Raw genomic sequence first — 21,277 nt, forward strand, 5'->3', positions numbered from 1 at the left:
CAAGCAAAATCACCAGAGCTTTTCAAGGCAGGTATTGCTGAAATATGTATTGTAACCCCTTCATCCTGCTGTCTTCAGATTACATAGCAAAAATCTGCTGGCCGATTCCCTTTAATCTGTTATTAAAATATCACTGCACTATTGAATGCTGTCATATGGGTTAATATTCTTAAAAAGGCACTGTCTATAATTCAGAAAGACCTACTATACAATGTGAGATATTGGTAGACAAGCCTGGTCATATTATCTGATTTGCTTCGTGTTAAACTGCAAGCTATAAAGCTTTACTGATTCACAGATTTGAAGTGTCAGAACAAGCCAGATGCAAAACTACTTTCCATTTAGATTTCATCGTTCTAAAACGCAGCGTGAATTGTAAATGCAATGGTGCACATCATACCAGTCTTAAGACAAAGCTGAAATCATATAAGTGTGCGAGTGCTACCGATTTTTAGTCAACAAGCTTTTTCTTATTAACACAACAGAAACCTGAAAATTAAATGTGTACATGCCAGGAAGAGCTGTTAGCCTTGGCAAATAGTACACTGTATTGCAAATTATGCAGAACTAACCTGACCCAATTTTAGGCTGGATGCTCGGTCTTTTTTGTAAATTGTAATAGTGGCTTCACATTTATTATGAAGAACAATTGCTCTATTTAATAGCTATTCTCCTCATGTAATGCAGAAAATAAATATATCTACTAACTTAATTTTATTCATAGGAAAATTGGACTGGCCGTGAAAATGATCATTTACTAAAACTATGTTACAACATATTTATAGAAATCTGTTTTATGTCTAATTTTATTTTATTATTTATGCTATATTCAATTTTGTGTATAAGCCTGTTAAGTGTAAGCTAGCATCCAAATGTATATGTAACAAGGAACACACCTAATTTATTTTTGCTGAGACTTAAATGCATTAGTTCGGAAAAAAATGCCCTCTTGAAAAAGACTGAGCTTTAATGCTCTGTCAGCTTTGAGAAAGCACGTAGCTTCCATTTGAAACGCGTTGCTTCTGATAATCGTGTTTTTTAATATTTTTTAATTTACGTCCAAATGAAGGTATTTTTTTTATGAGCTGGATTATTTTCTTTATCGATTTTCTACATTTAATCCTGTGAGATCCATGCTTCAACACTTCTAGAGTCAGGGTGAGCTGGTTTCTTTTTTCTGTGAGCTACCCACGGTTTATGCTAAAATAAAAGAAAAGAAAACCATTTTTTGTCTAATCTCATAAGCTATAATTACTTTAATTTACAATAAAGAGTACCGGTCATTTCAGATGAATTTAAATTGAACCTGTCTTGTCCAAAAATGCTATTTACCTGCAGATGTAGGGTTAATTAGAAGGTAAGGAGCATTAAATCCTGTTCACTGTAAAAGCGGCTACATGGAGAAAATGTAATTATATCCTCCCTGTACCCGCTCAGGTTCAGTCATTGTGCCTTGAACGATTACAGTCACTACACAGAGAGAACAGCTGTAATCACTTCTCGGCAGTTTAGTTGACACCCTGCTGTGCTGTGAGAATGTGCAGTGTAAGTTTACCAATATTTTAATGCTATTTACCTGCTTATATAGGGTTAATCAATATAAAACGATTTCTCGTCATTATATGACAGATGTCGTGAATTTCCACCATAGTTCCCTTCTGTAATTTACAGTTGTCTCTGAGCTAGTGGGTAGAAACTTGCTGCTGTGATGTGTCACTGAACACAAGCACAGAGGTAGAATTACCAAGGAGGACATTATATAGCAGTGCTGATCAGTTTAGTTAGGAGTCCAACAGTAGGATGAGATATAATCATTACTGAAAAGTTACAGCATGGTCTGTCTATGCCTCTCTCTTTCACTCTGCTTCCAATTCTTCTACTCGTCCCTCTTTTCCCTTCTCATTCTGTAGAGTTCAATAAGCTGCTGTAATCTAACACCTCTCTGGCCAAGACAGGTTTTAGCTGTTTTACAGAGTTTAGTAAGTAGGGAGGAAGCGAAGAAGTTGCTCATAAGTGGAGAAAGAAGCATATTCCTCTGATAAGATGTATTACATAGTTTCTTGTATTTTGTTTTAGTATTAATTTATGCAAATTTCTGGAAATTTTATGGACATTTTTGACTCTCAATCGATTACGGCTTACAGAAATTCATCAAAACCGCTGTAATTATTTTAATGCAACTGATTTTCAGTCACCTAAACCTCTGCAACAAACATGCCATCCGGCAGAATTCAGTATTCTATAGTAGTCTATAAAATTATTATAAAAATCAGTATTAATAAGTGTACCAGTTTACAGGGCTGCATTCGCTATTAAAATGAGCTAGACAACCCTTTTCATAAACAGCATTGGTCAAGACTGGAGGGCCAAATTTAGACGAAGTGTAACACTAAGCCTAATTAAAAAATGGAGCACCAAAAGCTGAGATTTTGTACCATCACACACAAACGTTTAGGGTGCAATTACAAAAACCAATTTCCAACTGTTAAATGAGTGCTGAACAAGTATTCAGCCATATAAATCTGTCCAGCGCTTATTAATACACTCTAATGAACAATGGTGTAACAGAATGAGTGCTACTACCATTGTTTTGTCCCCATATAGTACCATGTTTACATTCCTAATGAGACCTGCTCCAAAAACTTCTGCTTCTGTCCTTAAGTGCTGCCATATTTACCTTGTGGGCAGGCTGGTGTTGGAGAAGGGGCTAGGATTCTGTTTTGCCAAGCTTACCAGCATCTCAGCAGAAGTAATCAGATGTGGCCAATGTGTCAGTACCACTCCCTATTTCATATCCTAGCATACTGTGGAGTGTTGGCAGTTACTGCTTGATTTTCTTCTGTATTATTCAGTTTTTCCTGTTGTTATCCTGAGAGTGACTTGTGACCTTAAATTGATTTGTTCTACAGGGTGGGCCATTCTATGGATACCCCTAAATAAAATGGGAATAGTTGATGATATCAACTTCCTGTTTGTGGCACATTAGTAGATGGGAGGGGGACAACTTTTCAAGATGGGTGGTGACCATGGCGGCCTTTTTGAAGTCAGACATTTTGGATCCAACTTTATTTTTTTCAATGGGAAGAGGGACATTTGGCACATCAAACTTATTGAGAATTTTACAAGAAAAACAATGGTGTACTTGGTTTTAACGTAACTTTATTCTTTCATGTGTTATTTAAAAGTTTATGACCACTTATAAAATGTGTTCAAAGTGCTGCCCATTGTGTTGAATCGTCAATGCAACACTCTTCTCCCACTCTTGACACACTGATAGCAACACCACAGAAGAAATGCTAGCACAGGCTTCCAGTATCTGTTGTTTCAGATGCTGCACATCTCGTCTCTTCACAGCATAGACAATTGCCTTAAGGTGACCCCAAAGATAATAGTCTACGGGGTTAGATTGTGAGACCTTGGTGGCCATTCAGCTGGCCCACGAAGACCAATCCACTTTCCAGGAAACTGTTCATGTAGGAATGCTCGGACCTGACACCCGAGATGGTGCACCACCACATTATGGGTGTCAGGTCCGAGCATTCCTACATGATCAGTTTCCTGGAAAGTGGATTGGTCATTGTGGGTCAGTTGAATGACCACCAAGGTCTCCGAATAGCTGAAAAAGGCTAAAAAAGAGTGGCTATAAGAAATATTGAGTGAAAAGGGACAAACCTCTACATGTTCACACCTATCATTGCAAATAAAAATTTAGCTAACTGGAACGGTGCTCCTTTTTCACAGATTTCAAACACTTTACGCTGCACACACACTGCATGTTATACACACTGCATGATACAAACACATACTCCATTCTTTTCGGGACTGGTATTATCAGTGCAATTTCTAATGTATAAAGTTAGTTGGCTACAAATTGACTTGCCCAACAAGACCTGCAGCTATGTAGGGTCTCAGTGAAGTCTCCTGAAAGGATGGAGGCCCTTGGCAATTGCCCAGTTTAAATCACTTAACTCTTGTCTGACATCAAGCACAGGGCAGGAGGTGGAGATGTCAAAATAGGTACCAAGGCTGATTCCTGAAGATCAGAACATCCTGAAAATAACATTGTAATAATAAGTTTGTTCCAATCACATTTAATGTGTGGTACGTCTTTATTTAAATTGTATTTTAGGAATTGGGCAATCCATTTGAAACATATTAGCCATTAAGAAAAAATGTAGTTTCTGAAATTCCCTGAGGCTAGAGAGAATTATGGACATACTTGGATATCTATTCAGTTTTTTTTATGTTGTGACTGGTAGATCAGGAATTATGTAAAAAAAATGTATTTGGTAGGTATAATTAAATATGTATAATCAGCATTTACTGTACAAGAATAAAGTCAAAATGATTGCTTTTTTTCTATACTCGAAATTCTAGGCTAATATATTTTTTTCAATTTTGTATGTTATCGAGCATTATTCTTAGTAACATTGTCTACTTTAACAGTATGATAATGTGTATTTTATTTTTTATATTTCAGATGGCTACACCACTGATGATATTGAGTTTTACTGGCGAGGAGGCAACCATGCTGTCACTGGTGTTGATAGAATTGAATTGCCACAATTTTCCATTGTGGACTACAAGCTCCTCTCAAAAAACGTTGTTTTCTCTACAGGTATAACATCTTTTTCAGTTACTATATATTGTCATTTATACTTCTAAATTAAAAAGGAGAATAAGAAAAAAGACTAATTCAAGAAGAACTATATTGTTTTCTAATCTGATATTTACAATAATCAAACATTTCTTCTGTATTATGGATTATATAAAAAGACAAAATATGGATAGAAACCTCAATTAAGGTCTTTCCCATACATTTCTTTAAAAAATGAAAATCTAAGAGTAATGTCTGTGCTTTAATGAGGATAAGCCATCTGTTATGACAGCTAGATAACTCTTTGCAGCTTAGGAATACTATTTTTAAGATAGTTTTTAAAATTGATATTAATGAAGAGGAAAAAAGAAAATATGAAAAAAACTACTTGAAAGGTGTAAAGGGTTTTTCTGACCCTGTCTTTTCAGGAGCTTATCCTTCTTTAGCCACCTGCTTGCCGGGTGTGGACGCTCTTGAATGATTGACAGTTTGGATCACCATGTTGTTTTGCCACTGGACTGAACAGTGTGCTGTCTATTGCTGCTGTAAGAGGCAGCATTGCCTCTACAGCACCAGTGGAACACGGTAACACTTAAACTGCCTAAGACAGAACTACAATGAACTTGGGTAGCATCAGTGTTTACAAGCTGTGTAGAAAATAGCTTGTAAGCACTGTGCATGTTTGGCCACTTCTACTCTATTGCAGCTGTGTTAGGGCTAGCGGAACGCACCGAGTATAGGTAGAAACCTACAAGGTGCATTCACAGCCTGGGGTCCAACGTGCAGAGATATCTGCTGCAAGGTAATAGCGGATAAACTCTGAGCTCACACGTGGGGTAAGCTTCACCTCGTGTGAACTTAAAGCGATCTCTGTAGTCCCGCTGTACACAAAACTATTGCCCTAACTAGGGTTGTGCTTGCAAGCAAGCCAATGGCTAATTGCCCCCACTGATGCTAACTGTCTGCCTGAGTGTACAGTCCCAGCGCTACAGTCTCACACAACAAATATAAAAAATGGTAAAGTATCCACTGGCATTAGCCAAACCACATTTGATACTAGTGCATGGCCGTGTGGCCATGCAAACCTTTTATTGTTGCAGCTCTTCAGGACTTTCCTGGAGGACCAATAGGAGCTGCTACAGGGCCTGAGTGTGTGACCCCTGACCTCCAATGAGAGGACCTCCTGTGGGCATGCTCAGTGTGTGCAAAGCAGGACTTGGTCCCAGAAAAGCCTGCACGCCGCTGACCAGTGCTGGCTACAAAGGCAGGGCCTGGAAAGGCAGCAGTAACCCTTCGCCCAGTATCAGGCTGAGCCAGACGCTGGGACCGATGTCTCCGCTGAGCGGGTTCCACTGCGGCCGATGTAGAATGGGAGACCGCAGCAGACATGGTTTTGAGATTCCCCCTGTGCAGCAGTGGGAACTTGACACCTAACAAGCTGTGTCATGTATCCTGGTCAATGAGATGTAAACAATAAAAAAAATAAAATTTAGTGGAATTGTTCATTATTTTAATAAGAATTAAATAGCAATTAAAGAGCAATATTGCTTAATTACATTTTCCAATTATGCTCATGTTTTAAGATGGAAACAACCTTGAATATGTTCACAGTGTACTCATTATCTGCCATTGTCACATACAGAATTGTGAAGGATTATATTAATGAGAACATTTTGGCAAATATTATTAGGGTTGAACAATTAATAAAATGTTCAATTCTCTAGTTGCCTACTCCTGGCCTAATGGATATTGATCATGTGCACTAAAGAAATACACCAGACACAGTCAGCTGTAACTCTCCTTGATCAATGTGTGGCTCAGCTCCAAGAAAGGATTTATTTGGCTTAAAACACATCTTATATATTTTCTGTAAGGGGGCTCGGTTAGCTCTAAGATGGGAGTGATCGGATGTATTCCATTGGTTAGTGGGTTGGGCAATGAGCAAGTCCATGGGCGGATCCATGAGGTCATCAGGGTGGGTTGGTCCATGAGGTCATCAGGGTGGGCGTCACTCTGGGTGGATCCATGAGGTCATCAGGGTGGGCATCATCTTGGACACTAACACATGGTCTGCTGATACAGGAAATGGCGGCCATCTTTAGTGTCTTCATTGTTCATCTTGGATACCAGAGCACATGGATCTGATACAGGAGATGGTAGCCATCTTTAGTGTCTCACTTTGATCTGAGGAAAACTTATGTAAGGTTAAACAATACATGTTATGGGTTGCTTCTCTCAATTACCTTATGTCTTGAGGTTAATTAAGTATTTGATCATATGGCTCTCCTCAACAATATCATAGATAAACCTTAAAAAATTATATAGTATTCAACTGAATTGTGTAATCTTTCTTTGTTGGCAAAAGTTGTTGATAGAATAGCTTCAGATATGAGCTTATCCGAATAATTATAGCGCTTACCGAATAGCTGCCTCGGGAACCCGGATACCTAGAGCGCTCCTGATAATGAGCTGTTCAGTGCCGCAGCTGCATGCGTCGTGGCTGTGTGACAGTCACAACATATGCATCGAGAGCCCAACAAACAAACTCTCCATGCACACAGCCGTGACAGTTGCCGAACAGCTGATTATCGGGAGCGCTCCAGGTTTCCGGGTTACCGAGGCAGCAATTCTGGAAACTCTACAGCTATTTGAATAAGCTCTTATCCGAAGCTATTCAATCAACCCTAGTAGTTGTGTGGAACTGTTTTGTTTGCTAACTAGCATATGAGTAGATGTTTCGGATTAGTGACATAACTAGATTCCAATGGGCCCCGATACAACATAATGACCTGGGCCCCCACCAGCATGGTAGACAGATGTACAGGTACTTGTAGCGTTCCAGATCCTATAAATACATATGTGTTCGCTCCCTCATAAAAAAACCTATAGATAAATCTCATAGGAAATACTGCAATTAGATCAGTTTCTAAGGAATTCCTCAATATAGTAGTTATACAGTTATCAAATAACAAATGTCACAGTTTTTTTTACTGAACAAGGCCGTTTCAACAAAAATCAATATACTTATCATAAACCACATTAAGGCAATAAAGACCATCACATAATGATAATATACTGTTAAGTGTCGAGTTCCCGCCTCTGCACAGAAGGAGTCTCGAACCATATCCGCTGTGGTCTCCCATTCTTCTCCAGCCGCAGTGGAGCCTGCTCAGCGGAGACATCGGTTCCAGCGTCTGGCTCAAGCTGATACTGTTCGACTGGTTACTGCTGCCCTTCCAGGCTCTGCCTTTGTAGCCAGCACTGATCAGCAGCGAGCAGGTCTTTCTGGGACTAAGTCCTGCTTTTCCCATACTGAGCACGCCCACGGGACGACCTCCCATTGGAGGTCGGGGGGTCACATACTCGGGTCCTGTTGCGGCTCCTATTGGACCATCTGGAAGGTCCCGTAGCACTGCTGCTATAAAAGGTTTGCATGGGCATGCTCGGCCATGCGCTAGTGTATACTTGATAACGTGTGTGTGTAGATGTGTGACTGTCGCTTCTTAATCATCCCCTTCCTAGTGTGGTTGACTGCTCGCAAATGGTGGATGCCATCTAGCGCCCGACAGTGCTACCTGCACACCTAGCACATGATACAGCGTCTGATTGCAGTGACCACCAGTGCGGCGCCGTGCGCTAATAGCGCATGTTCCTGTCCCAAGTGTGGGTGGTTAGTGGCTTCGGCCAGAGCGGCATTGCACGCACTCTTGTGCATTAAATTATTATTTCTGGTAAACTCTGACACCCCAGTAGCGGTGTCGAGCGCAAGAGGTCTAGAGGAGCTCTTTCCCTGAGTCTTGGGACAGAGTTCTGTGACTCCTTGCTTGCGCTCTTTGTGCTGTACTGCGGCCCTGTAACGCAACAGGGTACACTTACTTCATACCAGGTGAAGCTAACCCGTGTGTGTATCCACATTATACCGCCATATAGTCCGTCATTACTCAGCAGCAGGTTCCATCTATGCACGGTGGACCCCGGGCTGCGAATGCACCTTATACCATGTTTCTAATTATTTGGTGCGTTCCACTAGCCCTAACAATATACACTGCTAAAATAATAAAGGGAACACTAAAATCCCACATCATAGATATCACTGAATGAAATATTCCAGTTGTAAATCTTTATTCATTACATAGTGGAATGTGTTGAGAACAATAAAACGTAAAAATTATCAACGTAAATCACAACTAATATCCCTCGGAGATCTGGAGTTGGAATGATGCTCAAAATCAAAGTGGAAAATGAAGTTACAGGCTGATCCAACTTCAGTGGAAATGACTCAAGACAAGGAAATGATGCTCAGTAGTGTGTGTGGCCTCCACATGCCTGTATGACCTCCCTACAACACCTGGGTATGCTCTTGATGAGGCAACAGATGGTCTCCTGAGGGATCTCCTCCCAGACCTGGACTATAGCATCCGCCAACTCCTGGACAGTCTGTGGTGCAACATGACGTTGGTGGATGGTGCGAGACATGTATCCCAGATGTGTTCAATCGGATTCAGGTCTGGGAAACAGGTGGGCCAGTCCATAGCTTCAATGCCTTCATCTTGCAGGAACTGCTGACACACTCCAACCACATAAGGTCTTGCATTGTCCTGCATTAGGAGGAACCCAGGGCCAACTGCACCAGCACATGGTCTCACAAGGGGTGTGAAGATCTCATCTCGGTACCTAATGGCAGTCAGGCTACCTCTGGCGAACACATGGAGGGCTGTGTGGCCTTCCAAAGAATTGCCACCCCACACCATTACTGACTCACTGCAAAACCAGTCATGCTGAAGGATGTTGCAGGCAGCAGATTTATCTCCACTGCATCTTCAGACTCTGTCACATCTGTCACATGTGCTTAATGCGAACCTGCTTTCATCTGTGAAGAGCACAGGGTGCCAATGCTGGTGTTCTGTGGCAAATGTCAAGCCTCCTGCACGGTGTTGGGCTGTGAGCACAACCCCCATCTGTGGATGTTGGGCACTCAGACCATCCGCATGGAGTCAGTTTCTAACCGTTTGTGCAGACACATGCACATTTGTGGTGTGCAGGAGGTCATATTGCAGGGCTCCTTGCACAAAGGCTGAGGTAGCAGTCCTGCTGCTGGGTTGTTGCCCTCCTACGACCCCCTCCATGTATCCTGGTGTACTGGTCTGTCTCATGGTAGTGCCTCCAGCCTCAGGACACTACGCTGACAGACACAGCAAATCTTGTTGCCACTTGTTACCACGAGTGTGAAAGCACAACCAACATTAAAAAGTGACCAAAACATCAGCCAGAAAGCATTGGTACTGAGATGTGGTCTGTGGTCCCCACCTGCAGAACCACTCCTTTATTGAGTTTATTGCACAACAGCATGTGAAATTGATTGTCAAACAGTGTTGCTTCCTAAGTGGACAGTTTGATTTCACAGAAGTTTGATTTACTTGGAGTTATATTATGTTGTTTAAGTGTTCCCTTTATTTTTTTGAGCAGTGTATTATCACCATATAGTGTCTGAATATAACCACTATCCTGTTCCTGAACAAAATCAACTATACCAAGACAAATACACAAATAACACCACATACTATTGATAAATAATACTGCTACACCATGACCAGACCTCTTATTGCCACCACAGTTACCAAATACCAAAAAAAATTGCCACTTTGTTTAATAGTGTCTAAAATCCTGGCCTCTTCCTTTAATAATGTCACTCATCTTGGTCCCCATCGTCCCCATCCTGTAGTAATGGTGCCCATCCTTTACTCATGTCCCCTGTACTGGCCCCTTTCTTTAATAATGTCCACCACCATGGCTCATTTCTTTATAATGTGATATTATCCCCATCCTGACTTTCTTGTCTACTAATGTTTCCCATCCTGGCCCCTTTGTTTAATAATGTCCTCCATTCTAACCCTTTTGTCTAGTGTTCCCCATCTTGACTTCATTGTTTAATAAGATCCTGGCCCCTTTTTTAATAATGTCCCCTAACCTTGCTCTCTTTTCCAAAACATCTAAAAAAATCCAAAAAACTATTCTTCTGTCCTTTCCCAATCCCATGACATGCGATGTCCTCTCTTCTGCAGCCGGCTCTGATTGGTCAGCGGCATGCATAGTGATTGTGGTACAGGGTGGCTCTCTGCGCTGCAATACATGTTAGCTGAGTGTGCGTCCTAGTGGGCCCCCTGACTCCCTTGGGGCCCTGGCGTGGTCGCAGATCAACACACCCGTTTTGACCAAATATTAATTTTTGCCCCATATTTGGTAATTTCTGCATCTAATAAATAAGTCTGATGTCCTTTTTTTTTGGAGAGAGAAGACAAATATCACAAATGTGCAATTGTGGAAAAACTTTAAGTGCAATTTTTAACCTGAGATACTGTATTTCTACCAAAATCTTAATTAAACAGAAGAAATATGTGTGTCAGGGTAAAGTCTATTTTTCTGCAAGTACATAAGACATGCTAATATTCTATCCCCATAGGGGTTTCTATGTACAGATACGTACAGTCAATTAAATTGCATGCAATTATTATCACTACGGATGACGAACTATTATGACACTATAGAATTTTGTCTTTCCTTGGCAATAAAGCAAGAAGTGACCAGTGAATCTTCTCACTCTACTACCTGCATCAGTGACCCTAGTCCTCACATCTCCTCCAGTCCCTTTACCCCCCGCTGTCACCACTCACCTAACTAAAATATGTAATCTCTCCCTCTCATCTGGTATTTTTCCCTCCTCATTTAAACATGCCAGCATACATCCATTACTCGAAAAAAAACATTAAAAAAATCCCTTGGCCAAAACTGTGCTGCTAACTACAAATCTGCCTACAATCTTAAATCAACTCTAATCTCCTGGAATGCTTGGTCCACTACCGTCTAATCTGCTATCTCTCAGAAAACTCTCTTCTTGACCTTTTACAATCTGATTTCCACTCTTAACGCTCTACTGGAACTGCCCTCTCTAAAGTGTTATGATCTGGTGACCTTGGAGCCGCATGAAACTTTCTCTGGAGTTGGTGGAACCTGTACCGACCGCAATCCTGAACTAACACCGCAACTAGAAGTAGCCGTGGGGTGTGCCTAACACTCCCTAGACACCTCGACACAGCCGGAGGACTAAATACCCCTATAGATGGAAATGGGAATGCTATCTTGCCTCAGAGCAAACCCTCAAAGGATAGGCAGCCCCCCACGAATAATGACTGAGTAGGAGAAGAATAGACACACGCAGGTAGAAAACAGGATTTAGCAAAAGAGGCCACTCTAGCTAAATAGGAAAGGATTGGACAGATAACTAGGCGGTCAGTATTAAAACCCTTCCAAAAATATCCACAGCAGATAATACAAAAAGTTCCACAATCTAACTAAAGACATGGAATGTATATCTGCCACTCCAGAGAATCCAGCAAGACTGAGAAAATACTGACACAATCTAAGCTGGACAAGAAAACACAAAGAATAGCACTGAATTGTGAAGCACACAACATGTGTGCCACAGGGAAAAAGAACCAGACACTTATCTTTGCTGATTTGGCAGAAAGGCAGGAGGAACCAGGCAGAGGTCCTACACCTCCCAACAACAATTGACAACTGGCAAGGACTAATGAATCCTGCATGCCTAAATACCCCAGTCAGATCTGCAATCAGCAGATACACCTGACCAGGACTGCAACTCAGGGGCAACTGCATTACCACCTACAACCACCGGAGGGAGCCCAAAAGCAGAATTCACAACAGTACCCCCCCTTGAGGAGGGGTCACCGAACCCTCACCAGAGCCCCCAGGCCGATCAGGACGAGCCAGATGAAAAGCATGAACCAAATCAGCAGCATGGACATCAGAAGCAAAAACCCAAGAATTATCCTCCTGGCTATAACCCTTCCATTTGTCAAGGTACTGAAGCCTCCGCCTCGAAAAACGAGAATCCAAAATCTTCTCAACCACATACTCCAACTCCCCATCAACCAACACAGGGGCCGGAGGATCAACAGAGGGAACAACGGGCACCACATATTTCCGCAATAAAGATCTATGGAAGACATTATGGATAGCAAAAGAGGCCGGAAGCGCCAATCGAAAAGACACCGGATTAATAATCTCAGAAATCCTATAAGGACCAATAAACCGAGGCTTAAACTTAGGGGAAGAGACCTTCATAGGAACATGATGGGAAGGCAACCAAACCAAATCCCCAACCCGAAGCCGGGAACCAACACACCGACGACGGTTAGCAAAACGTTGAGCCTCCTCCTGAGACAACACCAAATTGTCCACCACATGAACCCAAATCTGCTGCAACCTGTCAACCACAGAATCCACACCAGGACAGTCAGAAGGCTCAACCTGCCCAGAAGAAAAACGAGGATGAAAACCAAAATTACAAAAAAAAGGCAAAACCAAAGTAGCCGAACTAGCCCGATTATGAAGGGCAAACTCGGCCAATGGCAATAAGGCCACCCAATCATCCTGATCGGCAGACACAAAGCATCTCAAATAAGTCTCCAAAGTCTGATTAGTTCGCTCGGTCTGGCCATTTGTCTGAGGATGGAATGCAGAAGAAAAAGACAAATCAATGCCCAGCCTAGCACAAAAGGCCCGCCAAAACCTAGAAACAAACTGGGAACCTCTGTCGGACACAATATTCTCCGGAATACCATGCAAACGAACCACATGCTGAAAAAACAACGGAACCAACTCTGAAGAGGAAGGCAATTTAGGCAAAGGCACCAAATGAACTATCTTAGAAAACCGGTCACAAACAACCCAGATAACCGACATCCTCTGGGAAACCAGAAGATCAGAAATAAAATCCATAGAAATATGCATCCAGGGCCTCTCAGGGACCGGCGATGGAAAAAGTAACCCACTAGCACGGGAACAACAAGGCTTGGCCCGCGCACAAGTCCCACAGGACTGCACAAAAGAACGCACATCATGTGACAACGAAGGCCACCAAAAGGACCTACCAACCAAATCTCTGGTACCAAAAATATCAGGATGACCAGCCAACACAGAACAGTGAACCTCAGAAATCACTCTACTAGTCCATCTGTCAGGAACAAACAATTTCCCCACAGGACAGCGGTCAGGTCTATCAGCCTGAAATTCCTGAAGAACCCGCCGTAAATCAGGGGAAATGGCAGAAAGGACCACCCCTTCTTTCAGAATGCCGACCGGTTCAAGGGCCTCAGGAGAATCAGGCAAAAAACTCCTAGAAAGGGCATCAGCCTTAATATTCTTAGAACCGGGAAGATACGAAACCACGAAATCAAAACGGGAAAAAAACAAGGACCATCGAGCCTGTCTAGGACTCAGCCGTTTGGCAGACTCGAGGTAAATCAAATTCTTATGATCGGTCAAGACCACAATACGGTGCTTAGCTCCCTCAAGCCAATGTCGCCACTCCTCAAATGCCCATTTCATAGCCAACAACTCCCGATTGCCGACATCATAATTGCGTTCAGCAGGCGAAAACTTGCGGGAGAAGAAGGCACACGGTTTCATCAAAGAACCAACAGAATCCCTCTGAGACAAAACGGCCCCTGCCCCAATCTCAGAAGCATCAATCTCAACCTGAAACGGAAGAGAAACATCTGGTTGGCGCAACACCGGAGCAGAAGTAAATCGGCGTTTAAGCTCCTGAAAGGCAGAGACAGCCGCAGAGGACCAATTCGCCACATCAGCGCCTTTTTTCGTCAAATCAGTCAAGGGTTTAACCACGCTGGAGAAGTTAGCAATGAAACGGCGATAAAAATTTGCAAAACCCAAAAATTTCTGAAGGATCTTCACGGATGTGGGTTGAATCCAATCATGGATGGTCTGAACCTTAACCGGATCCATCTCCATAGATGAGGGAGAAAAAATAAAGCCCAAAAAAGAAACCTTCTGCACCCCAAAGAGACACTTAGACCCCTTCACAAACAAAACATTGTCACGAAGGATCTGAAATACCATCCTGACCTGTTCCACATGAGACTTCCAATCATCGGAAAAAATCAAAATATCGTCCAAATATACAATCAAGAATTTATCAATATAAGTCCGGAAGATATCATGCATGAAGGATTGAAAAACAGATGGAGCATTAGTGAGCCCGAATGGCATCACAAGGTATTCAAAATGGCCTTCGGGCGTATTAAACGCAGTTTTCCATTCATCACCCTGTTTAATACGAACAAGATGATATGCCCCCAGAAGGTCAATCTTAGTAAACCAACTAGCCCCCTTAATCCTAGCAAACAAATCGAAAAGCAAAGGTAAAGGGTATTGAAACTTGACCGTGATCTTATTCAAGAGGCGGTAATCAATACAAGGTCTCAAGGAGCCATCCTTCTTAGCAACAAAAAAAAAACCTGCTCCTAACGGTGAAGAAGATGGCCGAATATGCCCTTTCTCCAAAGACTCCTTAACATAACTCCACATGGCGGTATGTTCAGGCACAGACAGGTTGAAAAGTCGACCCTTAGGAAACTTACTGCCTGGAATCAAGTCAATAGCACAATCACAGTCCCTGTGCGGTGGAAGGGAACTGGACTTGAGCTCATCAAATACATCCTGAAAATCAGACAAAAACTCTGGAATTTCAGAAGAGGAAGAAGAGGAGATTGATATCAAAGGAACATCATTATGAACCCCCTGACAACCCCAACTAGTCACAGACATAGATTTCCATTCCAATACAGGATTATGTACCTGCAACCACGGGAAACCCAGCACGATAACATCATGCAAATTATGCAACACCAGAAATCGACAATCTTCCTGATGGGCTGGCGCCATGTGCATGGTCAACTGTGTCCAAAACTGAGGCTTATTTTTAGCCAAAGGTGTAGCATCAATCCCCCTTAAAGGAATAGGGTTCTGCAAAGGCTGCAAGGGAAAACCACAATGCCTGGCAAACTCAAAATCCATTAAGTTCAAGGCGGCGCCTGAATCCACAAACGCCATGACAGAGAATGATGACAATGAGCAAATCAAGGACACCGATAACAGAAATTTAGGTTGTACAGTACTGATGGTAGCGATCCTCTTTGTCCACTTAGGGCAGACTGAAATGACATGAGAAGCGTCGCCACAATAATAACACAACCCATTCTGACGTCTGAATCCTTGTCGTTCCGTTCTAGACAAAATCCTATCACACTGCATTGGCTCAGGAATTGGCTCTGAGGACGACGCCACAATTCTACGCTCCCGCAAGCGCCGATCAATCTGAATGGCCAGAGACATAGAATCACTGAGACCGGAAGGCGTGGGAAACCCCACCATAACATCTTTAATGGATTCAGAAAGACCCTTTCTGAAAATTGCCGCCAAAGCATCATCATTCCATTTAGTCAACACAGACCATTTTCTAAATTTCTGACAAAACAATTCTACCGCCTCTTGACCCTGAGACAGGGCCAACAAGGTTTTCTCCACTTGATCCACAGAATTAGGTTCATCATATAATAAACCTAAAGCCTGAAAAAAGGAATCTACATTAAGCAAGGCCGGATTCCCAGATTCCAGGGAAAATGCCCAATCCTGTGGATCACCACGCAGCAGGGAGATGACAGTTTTAACCTGCTGAATGGAATCACCGGAGGATCGCGGTCTCAGAGCAAAAAACAATTTACAATTATTTTTAAACCCCAAAAATTGGGATCTATCACCAAAAAACAAATCAGGAGTAGGAATCTTCGGTTCTAAAGCTGGAGTCTGAACAATATAATCATAAATACCCTGTACCCTAGCAGCAAGCTGGTCTACACGAGAAGCTAATTCCTGAACATCCATGCTGGCACAAGACTCCTCAGCCACCCATAAATAAAGAGGGAAAAAAAGACAAAACAGACTGCAGAAAAAAAAATGGCTCAACACTTTTCTTCCCTTCTTCTGAGATGCATTTAACTCATTATGGGCCAGTTGTACTGTTATGATCTGGTGACCTTGGAGCCGCATGAAACTTTCTCTGGAGTCGGTGGAACCTGTACCGACCGCAATCCTGAACTAACACCGCAACTAGAAGTAGCCGTGGGGTGTGCCTAACACTCCCTAGACACCTCGACACAGCCGGAGGACTAAATACCCCTATAGATGGAAATGGGAATGCTATCTTGCCTCACAGCAGACCCCCAAAGGATAGGCAGCCCCCCACGAATAATGACTGTGAGTAGGAGAAGAATAGACACGCAGGTAGAAAACAGGATTTAGCAAAAGAGGCCACTCTAGCTAAATAGGAAAGGATTGGACAGATAACTAGGCGGTCAGTATTAAAACCCTTCCAAAAATATCCACAGCAGATAATACAAAAAGTTCCACAATCTAACTAAAGACATGGAATGTATATCTGCCACTCCAGAGAATCCAGCAAGACTGAGAAAATACTGACACAATCTAAGCTGGACAAGAAAACACAAAGAATAGCACTAAATTGTGAAACACACAACATGTGTGCCACAGGGAAAAAGAACCAGACACTTATCTTTGCTGATTTGGCAGAAAGGCAGGAGGAACCAGGCAGAGGTTCTACACCTCCCAACAACAATTGACAACTGGCAAGGACTAATGAATCCTGCACGCCTAAATACCCCAGTCAGATCTGCAATCAGCAGATACATCTGACCAGGACTGCAACGCAGGGGCAACTGCATTACCACCTACAACCACCGGAGGGAGCCCAAAAGCAGAATCCACAACACTAAAGTCTCTAATGACCTACTAAGAGCTAAATCTAATGGTCACTACTCCATGCTAATTCTTATGGATCTCTCTGCAGAATTCGACACTCTGGATCACCAGCCCCTTCTCACTGTGCTCACTCTCAAAAACTGAACTCCTTGTGTTTCCACCCTCCACTAATCTACCTATGCCCGATATTGCTATTTCCATGTGTGGTTCTACCATTACTCCCCATCAACATGCCCATTGTCTTGGTGTCATCTTTGATTCAGATCTTTCATTCACTCCCCACATCCGATCACTTGCCCGCTTGAGTCACCTACACCTCAAAAACACCTCTAGAATTAGACCTTTTCTTAACTTTGATTTGCCAAAAACCTTTACTGTAGCTCTTATTCATTCTCGTCTGGACTATTGTAACTTTTTACTAATCAGTCTCCCTCTTACTAATCTCTCTTCTCTCCAATCCATCCTGAATGCAGCAGCCAGGATCATATTCCTCGCCAACCACTACACTGGTGCCTCTTCCCTGTGCTAGTTGTTGCACTGGTTGTCCATCCAGTACAAAGTTTAAAATAAACTTATCTCTCTCACCCACAAAGTGCTCCACATTTCAGCACCCACCTAAATCTCCTCCCTTGTCTCAGTCTACCACCCTACCTGTGCCCTCCGCTCTGCTAATGACTTCAAACTAAAATCCTCAATATTCCAAACCTCCCATTCCCATCTCCATGACTTCTCTTGTGCTGCACCAATTCTCTGGAATGCACTACCTAGGAAAATTTGATTAATCCTCACTGCCCACAGTTTTAAGAGTGGCCTAAAAGCAGATTTCTTTAGACTAACTTAATGCCCCACCACACTTATCTAACTATCCCCGTTTGACCCATACAACATTTTTTTTCGAAATCATGACCCTCGCAGCATCTGTTCACACCCTCCATGCACTTAATAGCCCTCTGTGCCTGTACTGTTCAAATACTGGCTGGTGACCAGTTCATGAAATGTTTGTGCATACGCCATTTAGTATATTATGGCAGTATTGTACAATATAAGGACATTTTACCATTTACCTTTCGTATCTTCCATATTTCCTCATAGACTGTAAGCTTGAGAACAGAACCCTCACTCCTTTTGGCATCTGAGTTATGTGTTATTCTGTAATGTCTTTTATTGTCTGTATAATTCCCATCTAAAATTGTAAAGTGCTGCGGAATATATTGGAACTATAAAAATAATAATTATAATTATTATTATTATTTATTTTTACATTTTTGGACCATTGCAGTAATGATTTTCATAGATACATTGAAACCATTATTGTTATTAGGAAAAGAAAATTTGCTCAAAAAGTCTGCTCATTCTCATTGCACCTTCAAAGATAATGGCATAATTTTTTTTTTTCATTAAGAGTGTCTTTTTCATTGTTGTCATGATTTTTTTTTCGTTTCAGGTTCCTACCCTCGTTTATCTCTAAGTTTTAAGCTAAAGAGAAACATTGGATATTTCATCTTGCAGACATACATGCCTTCAATTTTGATCACAATTCTCTCATGGGTTTCATTCTGGATCAACTATGATGCATCGGCTGCTCGAGTTGCCTTAGGTAAGGAAAGGTTAATGGAGCATTTTATATATGGTGTGCTCATCTAAACATCCTTTTACAGTATTCATGATTTTCTATTTAATCTCCACTTTCAACATGTATATTAGGTTATAGACTTTGGTGTGCATAAACTAACAGTTCTAACATAAAAAAATAAAAAAATCTGAGAACAATTGTGGTAGCATGGTGGACATAACTATTACCACAAGTTTTAGTTCTCATTCTTGAAAATTATGTTCGAGTCCCCGTGGATGAATGTTTCACAGCTCTTCGACATCCTCAACACATGCTGGAATTGCCTGTTTTTTAGGTAACCCCTGCATGTGTTGCGGCTGTTGAGCAGCCGTGAGACATACAGACATACAGCTCCGGGGACTCAAACATACTATTCGAGCGTGCCAATGACACCCGGTCAGCACCCGATCATCACTAATTACGACTTTTTTAGACATGCATGCCATTTAATGACTTTGGTACATCTTACAAATGTTGCATACTTCCGCTGGAAACTACAGTCAAGGACTGTTGTACATCATAGTGGTGTAAATTTTGATTACTTTGCTGGGTGGGCTTTGCCTGTCCTGTCCATTCCCTGCTATTCTCTCATTGGCAAACATAAAGAGGACTGGCATAATGTCACTAAAAGTTGCAAAATGTTTGCATAACTTTGAGTTGTGCAAAAAATTTGTAAAATTTCAAGGTGTTTTATGTCATAGAACTGATGAACGTACATTGCTGAATCGGGCATTATGAGTTCGTTCACAAACTATTTTAGCTGATGCAAGAATCAGAGCCTCTGTCTTTTCATATTGTATTATTTTTCATTCATTTATATCTCCAGATAGTGGAAGGTGCACAATTTGTTTTCATAAATTAAAAGTACAAGTGAAGATTGGAAGAGAAGTATGCTTCTTTCCCCCTTTGTCAGGCAATTCTTCTTTGCCTGTCCTGATCATTCACTCTCAGAAAATGCTTACATTTGCCTACAAATCCATCTTTAGTGAGGAATAAAATTACACCTTATGTTCTAAGAGAGAAGAGAGAAAAATTCTTAGAAAAAAAGAAAAACCTAAGGCTTCTAATGAAAAAGAAAAATGCATAAGTCAAGTATGAGCCAGAAATAGCGTTATTCCTCATGTACACACATTAAAAGTTGAAATCAGATACGAATCTACTCTTTTTACGAGTACATAAAATACATTTTATTTAGCACAATTTCTCCCTTTCCCCCTTCCTTTTCTCCCTAAAGTCAGTGTCCATTTCTGAACCTATCTGATGCATTTTTTTCAATATTATATAATCTGCCCGTAAGGGTTTTCTGGTATGTTTTTCTTGGCTCACACTTGATACGTCTCAGACTTCCATTGCGAAGAATCAATAAGTTCTTGAAGAAGTTATTCAACACAGGGATAGGTTATCAATATCGTAGCAGTGGACAACCTCTTTAAAGGGAACCTTTCACCCCCAAAATCGAAGGAGAGCTAAACCCACCAGCATCAGGGGCTTATCTACAGCATTCTGGAATGCTGTAGATAAGCCCCCCCCGATGTATCCTGAAAGATGAGAAAAAGTGGTTAGATTATACTCACCCAGGGGTGGTCCCGGAACGATGGGCGTCGTGGTCCGATCCCTCCCATCTTCTTACGATGACGTCTTCTTCTTGTATTCATGCTGCGGCGCAGGCGCAGGTGTACTTTTTCTGCCCTGTTGAGGGCAGAGCAAAGTACTGCAGTGTGCAGGCGCTGGGACTCTCTGACCTTTCCCGGCGCCTGCGCACTGCAGTACTTTGCTCTGCCCTCAACAGGGCAGACAAAGTACGCCTGCGCCAGTGCCGCAGCCTGAAGACAAGAAGAGGACATCATCGTAAGAAGATGGGAGGCCCCGGACCGCGACGCCTATCGGACCAGACCGCAGTGGGACCGCACCTGGGTGAGTATAATATAACCTTTTTTTCTCATCTTTCAGGATACATTGGGGCTTATCTACAGCAGATAAGTAGATGTTATCTACTGTAGATAAGCCCCTGATGCTGGTGGGCTTAGCTCACCTTTGATTTTGGGTGTGACAGGTTCCCTTTAAGCCACCTCTATTGAATATTATCACCTGGAAAATATGGTGAAAGAATATAGACTGATCTCATTATTAAATGTCATGTAATTCCAGCTGCTAGGACCCTGACATGGGATAGCCATTGAACAGACAGAAATAATGATGGGGCAATCTCCTATCTGTAGCTGTATAAACCTTCAACTGACTGCAGTTAAATTGCATTGATTGCATTGAAGACCAATGTGAAAGGAAATATCTAGAAGGAATCTCTATATGCCACATAGCTCCGTCTCTTTTTTTAACCTTCTTTTCATCAATATGACATTGCATTTTGCATTAATGATATTGGGAAAAGTATAAAATTTGCTCAGAGACTG

The 21,277-nt window shown here is 42.0% G+C and overlaps 1 protein-coding gene across 1 annotated transcript in view; it reads left to right on the forward strand.

Annotated features, from left to right (window-relative positions):
- Positions 1–21,277, forward strand: part of GABRB2 (gamma-aminobutyric acid type A receptor subunit beta2) — a 528,104-nt gene that overhangs the window by 499,017 nt on the left and 7,810 nt on the right. The window contains exons 6-7 of the mRNA XM_077266112.1: positions 4,481–4,618; positions 18,699–18,851. Coding sequence (XP_077122227.1) covers positions 4,481–4,618; positions 18,699–18,851 — 291 coding nt within the window. The remainder of the gene's footprint in view (positions 1–4,480; positions 4,619–18,698; positions 18,852–21,277) is intronic.

The sequence above is a fragment of the Ranitomeya variabilis genome, chromosome 5 (genome assembly GCF_051348905.1).
Source record: "Ranitomeya variabilis isolate aRanVar5 chromosome 5, aRanVar5.hap1, whole genome shotgun sequence".
Classification (NCBI taxonomy): domain Eukaryota; kingdom Metazoa; phylum Chordata; class Amphibia; order Anura; family Dendrobatidae; genus Ranitomeya; species Ranitomeya variabilis.